The following is a 26,965-nucleotide window of genomic DNA, read 5'->3' on the forward strand; positions in this document are numbered from 1 at the left end:
TCAGATATTTATTATGCCTTCTTTTGTTGCAGAGTATTCACCTGTTGAACAGAGAAACAAATTAGCTGCTATATTCTGTCCAGAAAAGGGTGAAGTTAGAAGAGGTTTCTTAGGACCTCTTGTGCATTTTCTAAAATGAGAATGTGAAAATAAATATTTACAATTATCTTTGGAGAAGTATTTCTACAACTCTTTTTTTTTTTTTTTTCATTTTTGAAGAAATATTACGGACTTACCCTTTCAATTTCTAAAAACCTGTATTTAGAAACAAAATAGAAATCTTAACCCAAACAAACCCCACGATCCAGAAAATCCTGTCAAGTACCACAGGGGAGTAGAGGCTGAAGGAAGGCCAACCATGCCCAGGGAAGATAACGAAAGAAAACATATCTCAGTAATATAAGAAAAGCCTTCAAAGAGAAAGTTAACATTCTCTTGGGTATTACAATGCAGTAAATTACATGTGGCTCATTCTTAATTTTATTCATATGAGAGGAGGCTTACGAGTAATGTTGAGAGCTGCCCAGTTCAAATCACTACTTTTATGCTCTACTTATGATTTCTGTTCCACTGGGAAGTAGAAGAAAATTATTATTTCAGATAACGAAATACTGTGGTTAAACGATAATGGGCTGAGCAATTTAGCATCTGTATGAATAAGCTGTGTAATGAGACAGACTGCACTATCTGCGAGCCTGAGGACTGTACGTGTTAGAAGGCAGGCTGCTTTTTGGAGTGCCCTAGAAACACTGGAAAAATGGGCTGACAGGAATGTCATGAATTCAGATAAAGGCAGATGAGCAGCCCAGCAATTAGGATGGAATAACCCTGTGCAAGAGAACAGGCTGGGAAACATGTGGAAAGAAGGCAACGCTGTAGGAAAAGGCCTGGGTGACCCGGTGACACAGTGAAAGAGTCAGAAGCCAGGAAGACAAGTTTGAGTATAGGAAATTGAAATAGTTCTGAGGGAAGATAGAATGGTACCTTGAGGATAGTCAAGTGCTATGGGGGGCTGCTTAGAGAAAAGTGGGATTTCCATCCTTGGAGAGACTCAGTACTCACCTAGACATGACCCTGAGCATCCTGGTCCAGCTGGACCTGCTCTGAGTAGGGCTGGAGCAGTGAAATTCCTTAAGGCCTTTCCAAGCTACATGATACTCTTCTATTTGTGATTGTCATGAACTATGTGTATGTAATAATGATTTGGACTTCATCAATCAATAATTGGATTATAAATGTCTGTTCTCTTAAAATAATGTCCAGTTGTTAACTGTTTTCCTATACTTTTTAAAAAATACGTTGTTTAAATTGATTCATAGTAGTGACATCTGACTTCTAGGGAGCAATGAAAACTAATTTAAGTGGGTAAGGATGGTTCAGATGGTTATGTATGCACTTAATGGTTTTATGAGTTACGCAGAACTGTAAATTATCTGGTTAAAAATAGCATTTCACTTTTCACTTTGATACAGCCAAAGTGCCATATATATGCAGCATTAGGTGATACTAAAGGAAATTAACCCCAGAAATCCCATTATTTCTTATCTGTTGTTCTACCTTTCATTTTCCCAATAGGGAATTTCTGTCTGTTTTTACAAGTGTTACAGAAGGACTAGTGTAAAGTGTTGTCTTCCTTGGTTTTATGTCTCTCATGGATGTTTTAGCAAATTAAGGGCAAAATTTTTTTCTAACCAAAACACTTAAGAAATAAAGTTTTTAATTGCTTTAATGGGGACTTTAGCTGATAGAAAAATATTTAGTGATGTGAGAGTTCATTAAAACCACAAAGTTGTAGCTAAAACATTTTTTGAGTGCTCTTGTCAAAAGGGAAAAGAAGTTTGGGGTTTTTTCAGTTAATATATATATGCCCCTAAGAACAAGCCTATGTAGGGCATCTGAATTGTGGCCCCTTAAAACTGTCTAATGTTGGCATGTAGACTTTTTTGCATTTAATTTTGAAGAAAGCTTGGGATGTATTTTAGTGGTTTAGTCTCTTTAGAAGAAAAACTATAAAGACAAAAAATCAAACAATAGAAAGCAGTTTAGACCTGCATCCCCTCCAATGATAATTATCTATCAAATAGTGCTAACCTAAGCAGATATTCTCAATTTATGGTCAGCCATTTTTAGGGGCCAACATGTGGTTGGATTTGTGGACTGATGATGGATGAAGAAGGGGACTTTTATTATAATGTGTTTTCTGTTACTTGAATTCTGTTTTATTGAAGCTGCCTGTAGTATTATTTATGGATGTTACCATTTCTTTATTAAATAATCCACCCCTAAAGTCAGACCATACATCTAAAATTAGTAAAAATGCTTGGGAAGCTTGTGGAAAGCAAAGAGCAGAAAGAAGTATCATTTCTTAAACAGAATACTCAATGGTGATTTTTGTAATACTGTTGTGCTTTCGTCTGAAGTGAATGAAAACATACCTAATTATCTAGATAAGTTTTGCTTTAATGGATTAGAAGGTATGCTGAAATCTCAGGGATTTTTTTGTGGGCTTCTGCCAGTGCTGTGTATTTTCACTCAAGGTTTCATCTGAAACAAACAAACAAGCAAAAATATTTTATTTCTGAAGGACTCTGAATTTCCTGTAATGTAAAATTCCTCTTAGAAGAAAGGGAATTGACTAGTTTTTGGTTTTGAACTGGCAGATTTCTTTAACAGTGTAACTGATAGCAAAGAATGAGAAGGCATTCAGACTTGACACAGTTGTTAGTACAAGATCTACTGATCTGCAGAGCTACATGAGCCCAGCCAAGAGGTTCTCCTGACCTACTTTTAGGTAACAGATCTTAAACTTGGCTATCACTGACACTTGAGAAATGACAAACACTAGATACTGTAGTATCATAGGTAATAACCCAAACAAAACCTTTGGGACCTTATTACTTTAAAATTATATTTTCCTTTCATTTTTTGTGCCAGAAGATGTTTCTTCTTTGGCAGATTGTGTAGTCTATGGAGAAGGTTACCTACTTTCTCAAGAATATGTCTGTATGTGTAACAGGATAAATGTGCATTCTTTACACACAAATTCAGAATTTTCTAATTATCTGTATTTATTTGAGTTGCATGTGTACCTTTCACAACCTGTGTCCCTACTTGAGAATGTAAAAGATTAGAAATCTGTAAATGTCTCTCAGTTCATTTTCCCACATGTGGAAGAAATTAAGACTATCTAGTAGAGTGTTTTTTAACTCTTTTCTGTAGTGTTATGAATAAGGGACTCATTTAAGCCCTTATAAAAAAGCATTCATTTTACAGAATACTAGTAAATAGTTCTGGTTCAACACATTAATTTAAAGATCCCTGCTTCAAAACATTGTCCAGCTGGGAGATGCTTTCCCCATGGATGACGTGTTTTGGGTACCTGCTTTGTTTGAGGGACCCCCATATTCCCCTCTAAATGTGTGGTTTGTAATTCCAGCTGAAAGCTGGCTGGGGTTCTGGATTCATCCTTGTGAGCTTCCAGTGGGATAGTGCTGCCCACCCCTGCCTGGGAAAAAGAAATGTTGCCTTTTGCAGTGTGATTTAAGCTGTCTATCCAGGCATAATTAGGAACAGACAGCAAAGTAAGGTTCTTTGTGTGTGCAGTGTGTGTGAAGCAGATTGCAGCAGTCCAAAGCTCTTCTGGCACAATTACTTGCAGCACCTGTTTTTTCATTCTTGTATTTATCTGAGCTTCATTTCTTCAGCCTTCACATTTGCATTCGTGTGTGTTCTCTGATCTTAGTGTTCCTTGCACAGGTTGTACTCGCTCTGTTTTGTCCATGACTCCTACCTTTGAGCTCTCTTTCAGTTATTCATAGAAAATAAATCCTGTTACTGTTTCACTTGCTTAGCTGGCTCTTCATTCCCCATCTGCTTGGGCCTTCTGCTTAACTTTTCAGTTTCCATTGCTTTCAGCCACATCAGTTTGGCATGCTTTCTCTGCTTACTGTTATGCTCTTTCAGCAGCTTCAAGCAGCTCCTTATTGGGCTTTTCCTGTTTTTACTTTTTTTCTAGAAAAGTCAACTACTTCTCTTGGCCACTGTGAGAGGCAGACATAACTAAATTGGGTCAGTGCCCCCAGTAAGGCTAGTGACTTTGCAGTATTAAAACTTTGTCCCTGTGAGCAGTGAGAAGTAGTTTTTCTACACTATAAGGAAGCCAGCTTTTCTCTTCAATCTTGTAAATGAATCCTAATGTTCAATCTGTGTAAATTACATTACCTACTAGAAGAATAAGCTGTCTTTGGAAAATCTTGCATATTATAGCTTAGACATATGGTCTTATTTTGAATGCCAGTACTGGTGAAAGAAATATGTTTCTTTCAAAGATTGCTTTGCTATGCAATGAGACTTAAAACTGGTGCTTCTGTATAACAGCAGAAACTACTTTTGAGACCAACACTTTTGAGGAACGAGAGTCAAACTAGTCCCTGTCAAAACCAGTCATGCTGGTTTGGAAGATTGCTACTCCCACTTCACAGAACAAGTAGTGTTAACTTTGTCAAAACAGTCAAGACCAGTGGTGAAATAAAAGGTTTTGTTTTGTTTTGGAGCTTGTCATTAAGCTCTCAGTCCATAGTCATCAGGAGTGATTGTGAATATCTGTAGTCTCCTATGCCTTCATGTGAAATGGTCTGAATAGCATCTGGCAGTATTACTACATTGTAAGTAGTCAAGGTACAACAGCCACGATGAATTTGGGCTACTTTTCCATTTAAAGTTCCTACCATATGCTGTCTAAAACCCCCCAAAAGCAGTTTGGTTGACTAAAGCTAAAGAGCAGATTTTTGTGGTCTTTGAAACACTTTTGGTTCAATTTGTTTTGCTATTTGACTTGAGAAAATAAGTTTGTGTATTTTGTTGTATAAGCTTTTCAGCCATTTTATTGTGATCCTCTCATCTTTTGGAGAAAAAGTGGAACACTCAGAAAAGGCAAATTTTGTCTTGGTGTCAAAATCTGTCTGCTTGGGTTTTCTTGTTACTGTTCCTTTTCTCCCTATTTTTTGCCCCTGAAGGCAGTGCAGATCCTTGACATTCTCACATGGGAATTCCTGTAATAGTGTGCAACAAATGCATTTGAAGAGTATCTACTTACTGCAAGCCTGGAAATAAGATATACTCTCAAATATGTGTAGAAATAATAAAACTAATAAGACAAAATCACAGTGATGGCTAAGGGCACATTGCTTGCACTAGATGAAGTAATACTTCTGTACTATGGCTTTCTTCATCAGCTGATCTTCTAACCACCAGGTACCTGGTGAACACGAGAATTCATTTAATTAAAGCAGCAAAGTGTCTGGACTTTCCATGTGAAACAACCAGCACTCCCCCCTCCCCTCCATTTGCATGACAATGCACAGAAAGTTAATGTGCCACATAGGAAACTTTCCCTTGGGTGGTCAGGGAGGTTACAGCTGGAAGTGATTCTTGCTCAAGACCACTGGATCCACTGGCTTATGGATTTCAGTTAGGACTTTGGTAGGAGATGATTGGGTTTTTTTAATATAGCTCTTATTTGTGGGCTTTTTGCATATTTCTGTTTTCTGTAATGAGAATACGCTATTTGAACTGTAGGAACTAATAAATTAAGTTTAGTGTGCTAATCTGTAATGTGGAGGTTAATAAATAAAGTACAAGTGTCTTTCTGAGTTGGTTTTGTTACTATATTTTTTGTTCAATTTTGTATGAAAGGGGCTTAATATTGGTGTTACTGTTCTGGTTGACATCTTGACGTTATGGATTGTTGAAAAGTTTCAAGAAATGGACAGACTTACTTTGTAGTTAACTGGTCATAAAATTGATGATCCTTCACCTTTCTTAACCTGAGCAGATCTCTCAGTGTTGCCTAAAATATGTTGCAAATAGGTATCTTAAGCTTAAGGACTGCATGGAAGACTTAAAAAACAGAAGTATTTCCTTAGATCTGTCACAATCTTTTACTTTGCTTTTATTGCATAAATGCTTTTTTCTTTTTTTTTTTCTTTTTTTTTTGTGAAATACCTTAGCTGTTAGTCTGAAAATACTGTGTTTTGCCAATTTATCTCCAAATTTCTTCCTTCTCTGTGTTCCTGGTTGCTCCATACTGTGTTATGTAGATACTGAGTTTACAAGTCTGCTAACTCAGTTTGTCCAGAACAAGCTTACACCAAGGACAATGGTTAATGCCCACTCAAGATTAATTAGGTTTAAACAAGATGTTCCCATTTTGTATAAATGATGGGTCTGGCACCATAGTTGCCTTTAGGAAAGGAGCAGTTATTCAGTAATGTAGGTAGAAAAAAGCTTATAATGGGACTGCATAATTAGATTCTAGAAAATGTGGAAAGTTAGAATAGAGGAGTAATATTTCCTTCAGATTCAAATAGACTTGTGTTTAATGTTTACTGCCAGGATATATTTTTCAATATCAACATAGAAAATTGGTTTTCTGAGTTAATGATTTGGGTTTTTTCTCTTTGTGGATTTTTTGTTTTGTTTTATGTTGTTTTAGGCTCAAGTTTCTGTGTGTCGCACAGTGAGATAAAAGGACAGCTAAATCCTTGGTTTGCTTTGAAAACAGTAGCAACTTGAAATGGATCAGGTCTACTGGGAGGAGATTCTTGTAATTTTTTCACCTTCGTGAGTTTTTGTTCAGGTAGAGCTCTTGTGTGCCTGATAGCAAATTCAGATGGATTTATATTGGCTGTTTTCCTTAACTACCATTCAGATTTTATTTCCATAATGCTCACTTTTCTTCAGTCTACTGTTTGCTTTGATGAGTCAAGCTCTTTTGGAGAGCAGTCAAATAAAAAGAAAAGTGATATACCCCATTTTATCACAGCTTTTTCTGTGATTTATTTCAGTCTGATCTTTTCTATGCAAGCAGATACTATTGATATGCAGGTTGTATCTTGGCAAAAGCATGAATGCATCTGGTACTGCAGTTTTAAATGGAATTGTTCTGGCATAAGTAGATATCTTCCTTCAATCAGCTAACTTCGTGCATACTTTGGAAGGCTTTGCATGACTTTGCTGTCACTGTATAACTGGTTAAGTAACAGTTTTAGGTTACAAAATCAGAGCTCACACTAAAGTTTTAGACTGCTTGTGTCTTGTTTTCCCTGTTGAGTTTTAAAGAATTTGCCTTCGCAGTCAATCTGGTCCTTCATTGTATTTTCCTCCTGCCTTAATGTAACGGGATAGAACTGAACAGAATTGTAGCAAAGTTCAGTTAAGCTTATAATTTTCAGGAAGATTTATAATGTGTGACAATGTGCACTCCTATATCCCTTAGCTGCTATTTCAGATGCTTTGATAGTCTCAGCCTGTGGTTCTAGTAATGACTGTGGCTAGTGATGGCTACTCTGAGTGTTTAAGAATTTTAAATGTAAAAAATAATAGTGAGCTTACTCAAAGTCAAGTTGGCAATTTTTTTCTGTCACTTTGTTCATGATAACATGAATTTTCAGTGACTTTTCATGAAGAAGGAAAATGCTTTTATTTACAAGCGAATGTTGCAAGTAGGATGGTTATTGTTACAGCAAACATTGAATGCCTATCTCCCTGCTGGATAGCAATTCACGCTGTGCTTATAGATCAGGTGCATTCAGAGTGTAAATTTTTCATGTTGCTTTACATTGGTTTTAGTGCACTGCCCAGTTCTGAGAAAAAATGCCACTATTGTGTGTAACAAGCTCCCCAAACAAAGGTTTGGGTAGGCTTTGCTATTTTCATGTACTAGCAGCCCTTAGACTGAGATGATTAAAGGAAAAGTAAGTTCCCACCTGTAGAATGGGAAATGGTCGATAGGAATGCAATATATGCAATAACTGAATGATAGAAAGGTTTACAGATCATATTTCCAGACTGTGGTAATAGAAATCCTGTAACCATAGGATTACCTATTACAGTGGAAAGTATTCATCTCATTTATTTTGTCTGAAATAGTTCATTTTAATCCTAAAAAAGAGAAAAGGGTACTTGCTAGGGTCCCACTCAGACTTTCCTCAGACTGTGGAGGGTGCCCAGAGGACTAATTTTGAGTAGACACTTCAGTGGGTCATTTTTAGGCACAGTGAAACAGTATATACCCACGAGTAACCTGATAATCTGTGTGCCCTGTGCAGCTCAACACGACAGTGCCATTGTCTCTCAGGTCAAAGCTTTGTGGCTCCCCAGGCTGGACAGTGCCTCTGTCACCACTTGGATGCAGTAGGGAGAATGTATGCCATTGTAGTAGTAGAAGCGATGACCACAGGACTGAGATTGGTTTCTGCTCTGCTCTACACAGCTCTGTGTTACAGTATTTAAAATATTTATTTTTGTTAATTGTTTATCATGCCAGTGAAATTACTTGCTTAGTCCTATCAGAAGCCCAGAATACAGTAGTTGGTAATCTATTTAGTCTCTGAAAGGCAATGATAAAATCTGTTAAACATATCAGGTTTATCAAATACCCTCAGGGTTTCAGGGCTTACTAACCTGTATTTGGTTAAGCACTTATTTCAGACAGATGGAAATTTTGGCAGTTATTGAAATTCCTCTCCTACTTACATGGAAATCATTCCTGACTCTCAAATAACACCTTATTTTGCAAATGTAAATATTGTATATTGGAGACAGCATGCCTGGTGACTGTACTTTATTTATAAAATTATTACAGTTAGAGAGCTATTATTTGGCATTTTGTTTGGAATAAATCTTATTGACAGTATATTTCATGTCAACTGATATTTTGTTCATTGAAATTCCCTTCATAAATAGGGATTCCATATCAGTTGTTCCACTGATAGCATTGCAGGCATCCTTTCATTAGAGTTACACATTAGAGTTACATATTATGACTCATAGCATCTGCTCTACAAGTAAATAAATATTTTAAGTAGAAGTTCAGGTATGGTCTAGTAAAAGTTAGTGATATCTATATTTTTGAAAGATCACCATCATTATTTAAATTATAATTTAATACACTGTTATTTTTTTAATTTAATGTTAAAAAAACTGCACATTGATAAATCTTTAAAAGACAAACAGTATTGACAAAGGTGGTAATTAACAAGATTAATTTTATTACTGTGATTCACCCAGGGGATTAGCGCTCTAAAGTGGCCTACAACCATTTCTTTCATCTATAGCATAGGTAAGGTGTGTTGAAAATTAACATCTGTCATAAGAACATGCTCAACACATTTGAAAGTGCTGAACTGCTCTTGTCTCTGGTTCCCATAGCTAGAGCTCTCCCAAGTAGTGAGCTTTGAGGGTCAGTACATTCCAAAGGAGTTATAAAATAATAAAAATGTGTCAGAAATATCCAGGGACAAAAAAACCAAACCAAAACAACAGCAACAACAAAAAAACAAAATAAAACCAAAGCCCAACCTATGAATATTTGTTCAGCTTCTCTGGCTCTACAGTTTAAGCTGTGCTTCATGCAGCTGTTTGGTCTTGTCTGCTAGGGGCAACCAAGGGAACTAAGACAGGTCTCTCTCCACTGGTGGGATATCCCTGCTAGGAAATTGAGTCAAGGAGACACAGATCACTAATGGTACTTGTCAGTAAGCCTTTTATTGATTTAGCTGCTCTTAACAGCAACACCCTGATTCTGTTTGTAAGAGCAGATAGCTGCATCCATTAATCCAGCTCCCAGTTTGCTCATGCCTGTGCTCATTGTAGCTCCCAGGTGGGAGCAGCAGTAGGGAGACAGCCAGCTTTTGAGACAGCCAGCTCTGATTTGAAAGCATACAAATGCAGCTCTAGCAATTTTTCTGGTTGCTTTGAAATTAAAAATCCCTGTCATAATATGAATGATTCAGGGTAAGATGATTTTTCAATGAGACGTTTGGATTGAGGAGTCAAAAGGATGGTCTAGGCTTGATGTAGCAGCCACACAGAGCAATTAGTGCCCCTTGAGATAGAGAGGAGCATTGTGCCTGGTTTTCATCTGGCGCAGTGAAAACCTGCTGTGCAGTTGATTTATATTTGACACTGTTGCCCATAATGAGCAGTGTTGTTACAATACCTTCCAGCCTTCCAGTTGCCAGTGAGTGCTTATGCGTGCAAATCTGAATTTGGTCTATAGTCAGTATAGTATTTGGAGCAATTTGGATTAGTGACTGCAAGGTTCCTATTCTAGAGTGAGCTTTAACTTTATCCTGTAATTATCATGGGTGGATAGGTGCCTATATTGCATATGAATTACTAAATTTAGAATCTTAACTAGACCCAACCCATCATCCTACATTATAGCACAGCATGCAACATTCTTTTATATTTCATTATCCTGGTGACTTCTTTTACTGTTTATTTGTTACTGCCTGCTGTTTGTGTAATACAGACTTCTCAAAATTAGGGTGAAAGGAGCTTATGCGATGCAAAAAGATTTTACATTATATGCATGATAAAACACAGATATAGAAATAGTTTCTTAAAATAGGTTTGCTTGCTTACCTTCAGATGATTGTTTACATTAGCTTAAAGGATTGTTAGAGTAAGAATGCTGGGATGTGTCATTTCTAACGTGCTGGACAGAATCATGCTTGTGTGCAATCACTGTATCAGCTGCCGGCATGGCTGCCAAACTGCCCACACATTCCCATGATGAATTTGCCAAGAGAAGTCTGATCTCCTTCTGGCCATCTGCATTTGTTTTGAGTCATAAGTCCATGGGTGTGTGTATTAGCTACTGTTTTTATCTGTGCTTTATTTGTTGGAAGCTAGTCTTGACTTTTGTTTCAGTTTCCCCTGTTGACTTGACTTTTTAAGTTTGCTTTTGAAAATCCTATGGACTTAGAATTAGGCTATGAGAATACTTGAGGTCACTTGGTGTTCCGGAGGAAAAAAAAAATGGTGTGTTCAACACACTGCAGCAGATCTACCGCAACTGTAGAGAAACAGCTTTGAAATAGAAATGCCAAATGTCACAATATAGTTTTTAAACTTTAAAGTACTTGTTAAAAAGCTGTGTGTAAAGAAAAGTGCATAAAACAAAACCTGCACCTTTTGGCATTTCATAGCTGAAACTAGGACAGTTTCTCCTTTTCTTGTGTGTTCAGAGCTGTGCCCATCAACTATAGTATATGTTTTTTAGTTCACTTCAGCATGCCTCAGAGTCTCACAAGTCCTGATGGATACCTGTGCATGAGGGCTTATCAAAAGGAGTACAAGTGTTGTATTTAAATCGGGTTCTGCTGTTTACAGCTCAGCAGTCCTCCTACTCTAGCTTTCTCCTTCCTCATCCCAGCCAGGGTAGATACCTGTCTGTGTCTGGGTTTTCTGACGCCAGTGAAGGCACTTAGTTAGCAGGATTCATTGCTAATTCAGGGACCTCAGCTGTAAGCTGAGACCTGTACAAGATCTGTGTGTTAGGTACTGTAGAAAGGCAAGAAAACCACAGTTTCTCTGCCAGAGAACCTAATGGCCTAATCACTAAGTATGCTGATTTTTAAACCTTAAACCAACTTGCATAATCCAGAGCTAACCAATGTGCCTCACAAAATGCCTGATAGAGAATCTGAGCATAGTTTTGGGGAAAAATGACTTTTTTGAAAGATAGCAGTTCTGTCACACAGTGACTTTTCTACTTGCAGTCTAATAATACTTTAAATAATGTGTGCATTATAAATGGTTGTCAATGTTCTTTGCTTCTGAAAGCAAAGCTGTCGTCTGTATGTGTTAGCAGAGGATTGCAACAGAAATTTGTATTTTCGTATTCAGTTTTGATTTCCTAACTCTATGCTGTTCATCTTGGAACTGTGGTAGCTTTCTGCTGTTGATCATATTCTTTCTTCTTATCAAGTTGTATTTGTCATCTTTCTTCCTAGCCTTCATAAACACCATTTGAAAGGATATTTTTTCTCAAATTTTAATAATCCTGATTTTGTTTTTTTTAAATTGAAACTGGATTCAGCTATTCAAACTCTTCTTTTGTGTGTTGTCTTTACAGCAGATGTCTCCTGAGAAGAAACATGAATCTCTAACTTAATGTAAATTGACTTTTTCAGAAATTTTTTTTCTTCAAGTTCAACAGAAACCACTGTAACAGAAAACTGTGTGAATTTGCACCATTAATAGAAGTTAGTCCCTCTCCTTACCTGCTGAGGTAATTTGTGTGTGACCAGTCTGGTCTAAAGCACTGGTTGCAGAAGTGATGTTAGCCCAAATAGCAGCATTAGCTGCCTCTCCTTGTAATATTTTTGGCAGTCATGACAAGTATGAGTAGAGAAAACAGCAGTAACATCTTTAGCCATATGTACTGCTCCAACATTAATTTCTTGCCATGAACCACATTTGTTTTCAGCAGAATGAGTTCATTATGGAGTGTGTGCTCCAATTAGTTATTCTAAGTATTTCCTGGCTTATTGTGTCTTGAAATGAGTGTTGGACCTGGAGTATTAGAAGTATTTATCTGGTTTCTCTGAAGTCATGTTTGGATAATAAAAATGAAAAACGGAGGGGAAATGCTTGTAAAACTTTATTTTTGCCTGTTCATAAGGTGACTTCTTTAAAGAAAAAAAATTATATAAAATAGCTCAAAGGGATTTGCAGATCATTAAACTCTTAAATATAGCATAAGATGCTTGAAAACCCATATGTTCTATATTTTTATGGAGATTTTATAAAAATTTCTTTGAATGTTTAAAATTTTGTTAAGTTGTGGTTTAGGTTTGGGGTTTTTTTGGGTTTTTTTTTGTTTGTTTGTTGGTTGGTTTTCTTTTTGTTGTGTATTTTGTATTGTTTGGTTTGGTTTTTTTGGTTTTGTTTGTTTCTTTTTTTGTTTGGTTGGTTTTCAGTTTGTTTTTGTGGGGTTTTTATTGGTTTTGGTTTTGGGTTTTTTTTTTAATTGGTTTGGTTTGTTTTTTTTAATATTCTGATCCTAAAGGGGTTTATGACATTGGGTGCCTGAAACTGTTTTGATGTAGCTCATACCTAGCAGGACTATACATACATTTTGTTGCTTCCTCAGCCTAAGAAGCTTTCCTTAAAAGAAGTTAATTTTGACTTGGATTCCACCCTAACAGTACTAGAGTACTATGAGAAGCCAAAATTGCTGAAGGCAAAAGCTTGACCAGCAAAAGAATAGCCTGCAAACAGCCATGCATACCAAAGATCATGTTTTCCTGAGGAGTGCATCTAGTTCTGCAGCTGAATTTCTCCTGGAGACAATCTTGAGAACGGAGTGGTGTGAGCAGTGTGGGATGATGTGTGACTGGCAACTAGTAGTGATGCCACTGATTTTTCATTTGGGATGCACTGGGGAAAAAGCTCATCCCTCGTAACTGGAGAATGTTTTCAGTCTTTCAGCCAAAAGCATTCGTCTTGTTTGCATGTCCTTTTTTTGTTTGTTTTTTTTTAAGAATGGAATTTTTAAGAATGGAGTTGTGGGGTTCTGTAAGTCTATTTGTTCATAAGATTGATTCAGATCTTGAGCAGACAAGTATTGCAGGCAGCTGTGGGGTTTTCTCAGAGCTTTGTCTGGCAGAGTGCTCCCCAGCTTCTGCTCAGAGGTACCAGCTGCTGCGGTGGGGGGCTGCAAGGGGTGGCGAGGTGCCAGGTCTCCTTTTTCTGGCCATTGCAGCAGATGTTGAGCATATCTGGGTCCCTCAGACTCATGTGCTTTTTTCATGATATCGTTGAAATTGGTTCACTGCACTTTTATGATTTAGATACGCAGAATGAGTTTTTTAACCAAGAGATTTTTACTTTTTGATGGAGTCTGAGACAGTGACGAACCTACTTTTCTGTCCCCAAAATACTCTAGAGACTGTCATTTTCTTCTAGCAGTATCTCAGACCAGCAATCTGCAGATATCTTTCTTATAGAATAGATTGTACTTCTAGATGTGCATCCTTGCTAGAACTTTTCACCTTCCTCCTCGTTTCTTCCTTCCCCCTTCATGGATCCTGTAGGCTCAAATATACATGCGAGTACTTGAGGTTGAGTACTGCCGGTAGTGGTTGTCTCCTGAGTCCCTTAAGTCTTACAAGCCTTGATTTTCACCTTCCAGAGGCTTGTGAAAGAATCATTGAGATAGAGAACCTTGGTGTAGATGGCTTCCTCTTCTAAGCTAGCCTCTTTCTGCATGCTATTAGGCTAATACTTTTGTGGCACATGTGCAGTGAGGCCAACAGGAGGAAATGAGCTATTCTTCTAAATTAGTTGAAAATTTTAAAAATGAAAGTTTCTATCTACTAGAACAAAAGATGCATGGGTTTAGGGGGAAATTAGAGAAGGATCCCTGTAATGAATACTGGCTACCCTTTAGTGAAGCTGAATCGCATTAGCACATGAACAGGATGCACATATTGCTTTAGTACACTCTCTTTTTATAGAGAGGTTTATATAAACCTAGCAATTATATGAGCTTCACATTTTCTATCTGAAGAAAAACTATGTCAGTGCAGTCTAGTTTGTATCAAGAGAGAAAACTTGTCTCTGTTGACTGTGAACAGGGACTGAGACAGTTCTTGAAGTATTTTGAATGTGCTCTCTGTCTTTTCAAGCACTGCTTGAAAATTCAGTCGAAAGCCAGTGCAAAAAGCTGTCTAATACAAGATGATGTTATGCTGTTTATTCTGTTTCATGGCTTTTCAGTATTGCAACAGAACAAGGGTATTGATGTATATGTAACTGCACTAGAACAATATTGTAGGTGGGGGGCTTTGGGGGATCAGAGATTATGAGCAGAGAACAGATAGTTAAGAGCGAAGTTGATAACCAACAGACATTAAACAATGAAAGAATACTGAATGATGTGCAGTAATAAAAATCAGTGCTACAATACAAAACTTCACAACATTACAAATGGAGAGACAAATTCAGAATTAAATATATTTGCAATGAGATAAATTTCTTGAAACTCAGAGAACTTTCTTGGTACAACTGAGAATCTGAAAGGATATTTATGCCTAAGGAAAAATAAAACAAAAACAAACAAAAAAACCCAACAAAGCAAAAAAAGTGCCCCAAAACACCCTAAATTTTGACCAGAAGGTCTGTGAGAAAGGAAGCTAATGAGATGGCTGAAGAACAACTTGCTTTTGCCAAAAGCAAACCAGAGCATATGAAGAAACATGTGAAACAGAACTCTTGAAGAATTGCAAACTCTTAACTGGGAGGGTTGATAATAACTATACGTTTCATCTCTATGATGTATATGATGCATAAAGCAGTGAATAAACCAAAACTAATTAGGGAAAGGAAAATATTTATGGTTGCAGTCTCTTGCCCTGATGCTGCTTTTAGATTGTTATGCTGTTGTTCTTCTTTAAAAATTTATTTGTAGTACAAGCTGCAGAATAAAAACACCCACAATGTTTATAATGGTTGGGATGCTAGGTGATGGAAGTCTGTCTCATGCAGGTGTGCACATACTATGCCTCTCAGGCAGGGAAAGGAGTGTGCAAAGCAAGCTGGACCTAGAGCCCTCTCTGCTGGATGGCTGGGAAACAACACTTCAAACAGGAAAAAAGAATTTTGATGTAGAAAAGAAAATCTGAGCCTAGCACAAGAAATCTAAGCATAAATAATAAATCCTACATAGTTGTGGTCTTCTCTATTATAAGCAGATGGAATAGCATACACATTTCATAAACTGGCCTTATTAAATTATCAGGTGATATATTTTAATGATAACTATTTTGAGCACCTACAGGATCTGAGAGGGGAAAAAAAATATGATTTCATCTTAGAAGTTTGAAAAATTCATAATATCTGTGCCAAAGATGAATATTCAAATGAAGGATTTTCTAAGTCTATATAGCCTTGGGGGTGTAGGTGGGTGCTGTGTTTTTGTAGTAATGAACCAAAGAAATTAACACTTACTGTGCAAAATGTAGTAATATGTGGAAAATGTGCTATTCCAAGATGAAGTACTTTTTTAAAAAGGCATTTGGCAAGATGTAACACAGGTGTTTGCTTTAAAATAAAATATATTTTCCAGTAGGAGGGGAAACCCTATCATAGTAATTAAAGTCCATATTTTATTTCTAATGTAAAGGGAAACACAGACTTTCAGATTTTTTTTTTCATTCCATTTGACTAATGGAAACAGGGGAAAGGAGAATTGCAGAGAATAACTGGATTGCCACTTTACTGCCAGCACTAGAAGATCCACTAGAACTATGCAGCTCCCTGAAGTCCATGCATTTGGAACTGATTCTGAAGTGTGCGTGAGCACACGGGAGTTTTTTAAGCCCCAAAAAGTCTACTGGAGATAAGAGGGATCAACATTGAATAAACTTGTGAGAAGTGTTGACTCTTCCTTTTTCCATTGTTTTTCAAGATGGGATAGCAGCTGAAGACATATCTGGTCACAGAAAATTCATTAGGAAAAAAAAATCAGGCTTTGTGTACGCTTTTGGAAACCTCTGAAATCTTACGTGCATGCAGAACTGCAGCAAAACAATTACTGAACTTTATTACACTTGGTTTCCCTTCATTTCCTGTCTAGGGTAGGAGAAGCATATTCTGGAAATGTTTGATGTTTTTGTAAAGTGTTCGTTATAAAATATTTCTGGGTTTGTTTTGGTTTTTTTTTTTGAGTTGTCATTTCACTTAAGGGTATCAACTTGATTAATGGCATTATAGTGCAGATGGTGTGATAGGGTTGCTTTAGGGTTTTTTCCTACTTTTTTTCAAGTCACAATGACATAACCACTTGAAAATTTAAAGTAAAAATGGTGTAGGAAATGTAGGCTAGTAAGATACAGGAAGATTTTGTAATATATTTTTGTTCTGTAAGAATAAGCCCTGTGAGGTGAATATTTCTGAGAAATATAAAACAAACCAGAAACAAAAAAGACGAGCCTGCCTACGTAACCAGTCTAACTGGCATGAATTTATCACATTGTATCACTCAGCAAGTGTTTTGTGAAAGGCAGTAAGGACATTGTGTAAAGGACTGAGTTTGTTCTCTTGAAAAGACAAGAGTAGTGAAAATGTAGACTGAAGGAAGCCTTTTGTATTTATGCTCTTGCTTTCCCTGTTTTTTCCTATCATTTGTTCACCTAGCTAATTCTAATGATAGCATGAACAAAGACATTTTAAAATACGTGTTTAAAGAGGTGGTTGTGAAAGTACCTCAGTAGTATATATTTTGCACAGGAGAATAAATGCAGAAACACTACATTGCTATTTTTTCTTCTTTAGTCTCAAGGTGTTTTCTCAAATTTTTTTTTATAAGAAAGTATTTTTTATATAGCTGTATCATAGATAAAGGATACATAATTATTTCTGCCTTGAAGTAGTCCCTTCATGATGTACCTCATTCTTTCATATGTTTCAAGACATTTAAGGCAATTTCAGCTACTTGTTTCTACTTGAATTGCTGGAACTTCTCTTCACCTTTAACTTAAAAACATGAAGAAAAAGGAGCTTTACCTCATTATTATATGCATTTCTTGACTAGGAAAGAATTTCTTCAGGAAAGGAAAAAATCCACTATTTAATGATAAATAATTAAATATTAGGCAACTGTGTAATGGCTTCCTTATGTGTGTATACACACACACACACGTGTCTTGGTAGAGTAATAACTGCCACCTAACCTCTACTACATGAACTTTAGAATATGTTTAAGCTACCTGATAAGCATATTGTGAAGTCACAGACAGCTCTAGCATTAACCTAAGAGAGGCCTCAAGGACATGTGCATATCAGCCGGTACTGACTCTGGAGCAGCAGCAGTGCAGGTGGAATGGTGCTAAAGGAGAGCTGCAAAGTGTCTGTGGAACCACCGACCAGGGGCTAGAGTGTGAAACAAATGCATACATTTCAAAGTTCATATATGCAAAAACTCTGACTTTTCTTTTTATCCCCTGAAGCTGTCAAAGGTCTGATCCTGTCCATCAGTTCTGCCTGGCTGTAGTTAGCACAGCAGAGTAAAACTTCAGCAGCCAGAGTGCTTGCTGCTGGTGTGCTAAACCCATGCTCATGTTTCTGCTGTAAAGGCACCATCTTTCTTATAGTAGCTTCAGTAATTTCCAAAGGTATTTTAGACATTAAAAACCAGCAAAAGAGTGGAGTGAATATATGGCTGCTTTCTTCTTCACCTGTAACTTACCAGTTTTGCAGGTGGTACTCTTGTGGTGTCAGGAGACCTTAACTTGTTCTGTGCTGGGATGGAGTTATTGTACTGTACAGGCCTGTTCTCTTATGGCTGAATAAAACCTTTCCCCAAAATAATTGCACAATTCTAAATTCTGTTTTTTTCTGATGCTGACTTTACGTGTGTTATGATTTGTTGCAGAATTTTTCTTAAATTAATTACCTCTCATATACATCTATACGTGGTTTTTATTTTTATTTTTTCAGGGCATGGCTTTTACCTTGGAGGAGAGGCAACAATTGAATATTCATGGATTATTGCCACCTTGCTTTCTCGGTCAAGATGCTCAGGTTTATACAATTCTTAAGAATTTTGAAAGGCTGACAAGTGACCTAGACAGGTAAAGTATGGCTATGAAACTTTATCCTACTTAACAATTCATGAGTCTCTTACTTTTTTCTGTATAGTAGTATAGATGGAATTTTGGGGTATTTTTTCCTACTGTGGTTGTTGATTATTGGAAATTGTTAAGCTAAATACATATTTTTGCTAGAATGCTTCAAAATATCAACTCCTACTTTGAAATTGTAATGTTGTAATTGAAATTGTAATTGTAATCTTCCAGAGCTGTTACAAGAACTTACTTTGGTGACCAAATGATACAAAGGTCATCAGAAGCAAATGAACTCATGTGAAACTAAAGGTCTATAATGACTTTACATGCATGTAGATACATATGCATCACAACATACAAAATATATAAAATACTATAAAACTAATATGTAACATAATATTGCTTGGGGTTTTTTAGGGAAAAAAAATCTGAGAAGGGCTTTAAACATTTATGCATAATAATTTTTTTTCCTAAAAAAATTGTATTTTACAGGCCCTAGAACAAAACAGTGTTTCTTCATTTCTTTTCTCCCGTGCCTTGCTCTGTTGTGGGATGTCTTGTTACCTGTATGTAATACATGGCCTTTAGCTATCCATCTGTTGGTGACAAGGCTTCTTTATAATTTGAAGTTGCCACAACCTTTGTTTTTTATGGAGTCAGAATAGGATGAGGACAGCTTTCCTTGCACATGAAGAGCTCAAAATTATGGTACCTTTTGTAGGTTAACTATTCTCCAGAGCTCTCAGGAAGGTCATTATCAGTTACCACACGGTAGTAGCTTCCCAGGCTAGAATGCTTATTAGTCTGAGTCCCCACATGTGAAGCAAAGTGTAAAATTTCCCTGATTCAACCACTGGTGTTATAATAGAAAAATCTTTCTCTGTCCTTCTGTCCCCATCTCCTCCATTATTCTGCCTTGAAGTAGTCCCTTCATGATGCACTTCATTCATATGTTTCAAGACATTCAAGGCAGTTTCAACTGCTTGTTTCTACTTGAATTGCTGGAATTTCTCTTCACCTATAACTTAAAAACATGAAGAAAAAGGGTCTTTACCTCATTATTGTATGCATTTCTTAACTAGAAAAGAATTTCTTCGGGAAAGGAAAAAAAAAGATGAGTTTTAAATGACAGAGTATTAAAACTTTGAATAATATGCCTTTTGAGCTGCAGTAAAACACTGCATACTGAAGTTTTGATTGCAATGGGAATTATGAAACAAAAATAACTGTCTCCAGGTATTGTGGGAATACTTTGCAGAAAACTATCTTAATTATGTTAAAACAAAGCAAAATCTGTCTGTCTTGGGGGTGGGAGAGGAAAGATGTTTTTTAAAGTACAATTAATCCATGTATAATAGACACAAATAATATGTAATAAAGAAACATAATATGGTTACAAGTAAACGTAAAGAAAAGGTTTTCCAGAAGCCATTTGCTTCAGAGAATATTTTTCCAAAACTGCCCGTGTTAAGCTTAAGATCTGTAAATACTTAATTAAACAAAATCTTGGTGTCATTCTTTCCTACCTGTGAGTCTTCTTTGGCATTTTCTCTTTTCTAAAAGCATAGTTGGGTAAGGAAAAAATTTGTTTCCTGCTCCTGAGACCAGACGTCTGTAAAACAGAAGTGCTAACATTAAATTCTTCCATCCATGTATCTTGAGCATTAGACTTTAGCTTGCCATTTTATACCATAAAGCCAGTTTTAATGATAATGCCTGCTTTAGTTTAAAGGTTATATTGTACTGTGCAGCTTTGCAATACAAATTTATTATTGTTAATTCCGTTTTAGTGACGCAGTTTGACTGACAAAACTAGCAAGTCTTCAGTTCACAGAAATAGCTTGAAACTATTGCAAGTTAGGCCTTTTGCTCACTAATGTGTCCACTAGTCAGAATACTTCAATTAAGATTTTAGTAATTAACATATAAAAAAAGTGAATAGCTGTGTTTAATTCTCAGTCTTATTCTGTGGCATGTGTCTGTGGGATTTTCTCAGCTGTAGTTTGTGGTCCATGTATTTGAATCTTCTCCTTCCCTGTGCTGAGTGAATAAACAGTGTGGCCCCTTGTATAATGCTGGATAAGCTGTGGTGGGATTTCCATCCACAGGAGATATTCAAAAACCTGGGCAAACTGCTCTAGCTGACTCTGCTTTGAGCAGGGCATCAGGTGAGGCAATCTTCAGAGGTCCCTTCCAACCTGCACTAGTGTATGCTTTCATAACACAAGTCCATAGTAGTTATGAAATAAGCTTTCAGGGATAATCTTGGATCAATGCAAATTTCTATAAATTAAGTCAGGTTGTCCCTTAAAAATATTAAATTATATAAATCCACAAGTAACCCTCAAATGGAGTTGTTTCTTTAAGAAACCATATTTATTGATCATAGAAATAAAACAACACACTTTTGAGATAATGTTAGTGTAGGAGGTAATATAAAGGCTGGTCTTTTTTGGAGGCCTCCAGGGGCAGATATGGAAAATGTCTACGAAATGCTCACCACCCCATGGCTGAATACAGTTTTATAAGTTTAGCAAATTAGCGTATTTGACAAAAGTCACCAACTAGAGACATAAGAGGTGGGGTAATTTTCCCCAGTTCAACCTTCTCTAAATCCTCCCTTCCTCAGATGGAAACTAAACTTTGTTTATGAAAATGTGTCTTGAAGAGCTGCTTTCAGCTTTGGTTCCCAGGGAGAATCAAGATAGGATAGGAGCCTTGGAATGTGTTTTGCCGTTCTGCCTAGAGAAAATATAGGGAAAAAGTACTGTCACTACAAATACAACAATAGGCTACAAATATAGGTGTAAAGAATACAGGGAATATATAAAAGTAAAAAGGCAAAAATCAATCCGGCATCATGTGAACACCTAGTAGATCTAAATTGATTATTCATGCCATGCTGTGTTTTGATTAAAAAATATTTTCCTCATGTATTATTGGGGCTTTATATTGCTGTGGTGTTTTCTCCATTTTTTAGCAAAATATAATTATTTGTGTTACATGTGTTGGTCTATATTTAAGACCACTGATGGAAAGACTTGGTAACATTTGCATGCAGAAGATACTTCCTTTAAGACTGTCAGCAGTGACATTTTGGGCTCCTTTGCAGATAAAATGATTGTTTGAATTGAGTGTGCAAGAGGTTGCATGTGCAAAATGTGATTTGCAGGTGTGTTTGTAAGTCAAGTGTCTGACAATTTCTTTGGAGGATGTCGGTAATGAGTGTGCTTGGAGAACATGTGCATTACATATATGTGAGCTCTGGTCTCCTATGTTTATACGTGTATCAAAGAATTTTAAAGAGGAGTGACTGTGATCCTGCCACAGTTACTCCTTGAATCTCTACTGATAAAGAATGCCAGAAGATTTTGACTGTTTTAACTGGAACTTGAAAGGAAATCTCGAGTGCTGCCTATAAAGGCAGGTGCTCAAAGACAATCTTGCATTCAAGAGCCTGCAGTTACTGCCTTCTGCTGAGTGTAAATGTCCTAATTCTAGAAAAAAAACCCCATGGTTCTCGCAGTATGCATCTGGCATAGTTTTTGCTCCCATAGAAACAGTGATTGAAAAGAGGTTAAGGGAGGCTGTTGTTTTCTTTCTGGAGCATGGCAGTGGGTGTATTCTTGAGTGTTTTATGTCCAAAACCAAAAGATTAGGTGCAAGCATTTAGATATTGCAGAGGTGGAAGCTGTTAAATACCTTAGACAGAAAGGTATTGTCTGATGAAACATAAATGCTGTACATGACAGTATCTTATGCTAGCAGGATTGCCCTGGTTTAGTTTGGAAAGAGGGTGTGTGTGAATTCATAAAGTTAAACTGATAAATAGTATCATGGCATGACACATTTTGGCACAGCTGAAGTGCCTTTGCAAACTTGTAGCATGAAATTGTTGTACTCTGAAATACCAAGAGTTCATACACCAAATGAATGTGGAACTGCAGCAAAGCAATTCCCTGGTATGCTTGGCAAAAGGGACACCAATAAGAGGAAATAATTCTATTCCTCTAACTTAATTTGGAAAAGCTGTCGTGGATTCTGCAAGTAATTTAATTTTTTTCTCCCCTGTATGTTCTTAATTGTATTTCTTCTTTCTCTGTATTGATACTGATATTGGAAATTGCTCCTGGCACAGTGACATCTTCTGCCTGAGCTTTGCTTTTTTCACAGAGTCATACTGGTAAAATGTTATACTGGATGTGTTAGCATTAGGAGAGGGGCCATCAAATGCTTTTCCAGAGAATGCCATCTTATTTTGTTTTTTCTTAAAGTTTTCTGTCTTTAAATCATTTCTATATGGCTACTGATGATGCAGAGTAATGGAGCTAAGTGTCTTACACAGATTAAAAATAATAGCCTTTCCTCCCACCTTCCTTTATTTACTCTCCTATCTTTTAGGATAAGAGTGAACAAATCTGGGGCTTGTTCTGTTTTCACCTTTCCTTTAGTCTTGTAAAATGCATGCCAGTGATAGTTGGGCCTATTATCCTAAAAAACGGTCAGTAGTTTTCCGGTTATTATATCAGTTTTCTTTTGGGTTTTGGATGGTATGTGGTTTATATCCTTTTGTTGCTACTGTATTTCATTTCCCTCATAATAGTAGACTAGTATGAAGCATTCTTAGGTGAAGTAAAGGCAAGGAGGGAAAAGTGCCACACTGAAATTTGAATGCTTGGCAGTCTCCTCTGTCTGACTGGCCAGACCTTGGTTTTTGTCCTCTGAAACTCTTCCCTGAAATCTTCATTCAAGACTCCTTGTCTGAGGACGGATAATATTTTTCTCCCTTTTTATAACACAAGTGATTGTTCTCAGTGTGTTATTGCTTGTTTTCATTATGTTTTCAATTAAATGTGGGCTTCAATAAAAGATTCCATTAAATACTGAATTTTAAATATATTTTTAAACACAATGCTGAAAAACACTTTGTGCTTCTAGTTGTGAAGATACTTGGATGATGCTAAAAGATGCATTGTAACCAACACCACATTGAGGATGAAGCATTTTTGGTTTTCCCTTTTGAAAGAATTTTTGAGAAATTTGATACCCCTAACCTAGCAAATTATGATGTTGAGAAAGGAGACATATACCTGCCATTGAAAAGTAACCTGATAAAATTGCACTTCTCTAGAAATATTTTTCACTTTATAATAATATTTCTTATACTGATTTGGATATGATCAAGTATCTAATATTTAAAAATACAAATAGTATGCAGTTAATACCTTTGCAAGTTCTTTAGCATATCCTGAATATAAAAGTAGCACAATAACTACAAATAAGATAACAAAATCTCAGCCTAATGCTATAGAACAGTAAGAACAAAATGGAGAGTTTTAACAAACAGTTTTTTGATTTGAAGCTCCTGAGGAAGCCTTTTGCTAAGCTTTTAGTTTCTTGTGTAAAAGATTTCTTTGCCCTGGTGAAAATCTAGGCTTGATCTGAGTAATAAGAAAGGATGATGAAAAGTTACTTTATACTCTTGAGTAGCCACACCTCATTTTGAATGAAAGTGATTAAAAAAAAAAAAATTGGCAACTGTTTCAGAATGGTGCTGTGGCTTGCATGGTGCTTGCAATGTCCAGTATACAATGGGGGCCAAAATATGCATGGTATTTTCTAACATCACTTTAAATGTTCTTGGAAGCAAAATTAATGTCTTCATGTGTTCTCACAACTACATGTGCATGAACTTGTATTTCAAGATAAATGTTGGGATAGTCATCCTCAGGAGAAAGGTTTTAAAGGGCTGTAAAGCAAATGCCCTGGGAATTCAAGGACATTGAAAGGTATGTTATATCATAATGAAATACTGGGTAAATGAAAGGCTATAGGGAAATGTAATAATATGAAAGAAAATTAGTATGTATGTGTATATATTTGTAGCTGAGAACTACAAGAGTAGGATATAATTTATCCTTGGAGAACATTCAAAATTAATGTGTATGATGGAAGGTGGTTCTGATTGCCTCAAGGTGATGGTATTTAGAGTACAACTGCAACTTTTTGGTTTCTAGATCTTTATCTGTTTAGGGTCTGAAATACCCTTCATGACACAAGGGAAGGGGTATTGTTTTTCCTCACTTCTGTCACCTCATTACAGTCACTAACTGCCAAACTGGCTGCACTTGCCTTGCTTGTAGTGCTCGTTAAAAGTTTATGTAGCAGATCCCAAAAGAAGTGCCTCCCTGATATACAGGGATACACAAGCTAAGCTTGAATGGATTGCATTCAGATTTACTGAGCTGTTCTTTGTCAGATGGTTACCTGACTATATTTGTGTCTTTCTAAAGAATGAATTGGATTTTATTGGGGCATACGATGCATAAGTATGGATAAGGAAATTTCATATGAATGATATTTAAGTACACAACCCCCTAGGCTTTTGAAATGAATGTGTTCTATATTTATCCTCAACACTTCTGTAATAAAATGAAGGACATACTAAACTTTTTGAGTGTAAGTAATTAGAAATCCATTGTAAATTAAAAAAAAAACCACCTACAGAAATTGTATACATAAATAAAGTTAAAGATTTTGTGTAAGCCTATTGGTATAGAAGACTACTTAATTTTTGCTACTACAGCAATACTTAACATTGCTAAAACTAGTGAATAGACAAGTAAGGTTTAGGATCACCAAATTCCTAAATATTAAGTGTTCACAAAGTGACAGTCATACCTATGTGAACTGGTACAGCTTGAAGTCACTCATAGACTCATATCATCTGTCACACTTAGCATTGCAATTTGGCTTCCTGATTAGGATCTTGAAACAGTAATATAATTATTCAGTATGAGTGTGATGGTAGTCAAAAGTAGATCAAGCTAAACATGAACTTTTTTCACTCTCATTTATATGATCCTTTTTTTCTTGTTGGTTTTCTTTTTAAATAAATGTAGAACTTCCTCAAAATTGGTTTTGGTTAGAAGATATAACATTACAGCTTTCATGTCAAACATAGACTTAAGGGATGAAAGGCCATGTGTGTATGCTTTGTTTTCAAAGGCTTTGTTTTTCAATATTTATTTGAAGTATTAGTCTGGATTTAGGATAAATTTATATTGAGGCAAGAGCATGCAAAGCTTAGTGTTTTTACTTCTGTTTTCTTTGGGCAAGTGAGTAAGCTTGTTTAAGTTATATTTAATGCTGGTCTCATTTCAAGTGGAGCAACTGATATACACAGATAAGGTTCTGACAGACCAAATCCTCAATTGCAGCTCAGTTTTTTACACCTGAGAGGGATTAGCTTCCTGGGTATATAGTTTGACAACTTGGTGATGGTTTCAGGTTCTCTGTCTCAACCAGTTTGTTATCCTTTGTGTCTGAACCGTTTGTGCTATTAAGACGAAGAGGAATTTAAATATTTTCCAAAAGAGAGATACTCTTAATAGGACAAACATAATTTTAATTATTCAAACACTTGTGTATTTCTAAATCTACTTTATATGTTCCTTATGTCTGTCTAATTATATGTAATTCTCCACAGATACATGCTGCTAATGAGTCTTCAGGATCGAAATGAAAAGCTTTTCTATAAAGTGCTGTCTTCTGACATTGAAAGGTTCATGCCTATTGTTTATACTCCCACTGTGGGACTGGCTTGCCAACAATATGGTTTAGCATTCCGGAGGCCAAGGTATGTAAGTTTATACTTCAAATAAAAGTAATTGTATCTTATTTTCCTCTTGGCAGATTTCTGCAGGGCTTTTCTAACAGCTGAATGTCAGCCAAAACTGCAATAATTGAGATAATTCAAGCTGTACTTTTGGTCTACATTAAACAATAATTTGTGCATTTCTTATCTGCATTAAGGAGGCAAATGGTTTAATTGCATTAAAACATGAACATATTTTTAATCTTATTAAATGACTGTTTTACAATCATAGCTACATGTTAGAAGACTGGAGAAGAATGGAACCTTAGTTTTAGATTTGTCTTAGAAACTTGAAAAGCATAGACTTTTGCCTGTATAAATATTTATGGTATTGGTATTTTATGTGCACACACACACACACACACACACACACATACACACACACAAACACATATGTATGTAAAAACAATATGTATACAAACTAAGGATGCATTACATATGTATCTAGTGATACCTTAAAAATAATCAAAAATCATCAAAGTGCCTGTCTCACTGCTTAATAATGTCTTGCTTCTTAGGTTGGTTACTGGAGTGCTTTTATTCTCTATACAATATCTGTATTTATAGAGTGATGAGGAAGAGGATGAAAGAAGGATAGACCCTTCTGTTTCACTCTGCCTCTTGAACAGCAACTCACGGAGTTGGGGATTTATGGTGGTTGCTGTTTGAGAACATTGTGTATATCACTGCCTTCGAGTGCAAACTGGAACAACACTTTGGAGCCTTCTGCAGAATTTTCTGGCAAAGGAAGAGATAAATGAGCTGCATGTGCATAGCTCTGTTAACAGAAATAGGTTTTTTACAGTCAAGGCATTGATCAAAAGTAAGAAGCTTTCAAGATGTAAGGGAACAAATGACTACTCACAAATTCTTTAGCAGGAGATATTTG

At 36.3% G+C, this 26,965-nt stretch overlaps 1 protein-coding gene across 1 annotated transcript in view; it reads left to right on the forward strand.

Annotated features, from left to right (window-relative positions):
• ME1 (malic enzyme 1) overlaps positions 1-26,965 on the forward strand; it is a 155,030-nt gene that overhangs the window by 21,922 nt on the left and 106,143 nt on the right. The window contains exons 2-3 of the mRNA XM_085056428.1: positions 18,292-18,425; positions 25,909-26,058. Coding sequence (XP_084912554.1) covers positions 18,292-18,425; positions 25,909-26,058 — 284 coding nt within the window. The remainder of the gene's footprint in view (positions 1-18,291; positions 18,426-25,908; positions 26,059-26,965) is intronic.

The sequence above is a fragment of the Lichenostomus cassidix genome, chromosome 3 (genome assembly GCF_008360975.1).
Source record: "Lichenostomus cassidix isolate B80296 chromosome 3, HeHo_3.0, whole genome shotgun sequence".
NCBI lineage: Eukaryota > Metazoa > Chordata > Aves > Passeriformes > Meliphagidae > Lichenostomus > Lichenostomus cassidix.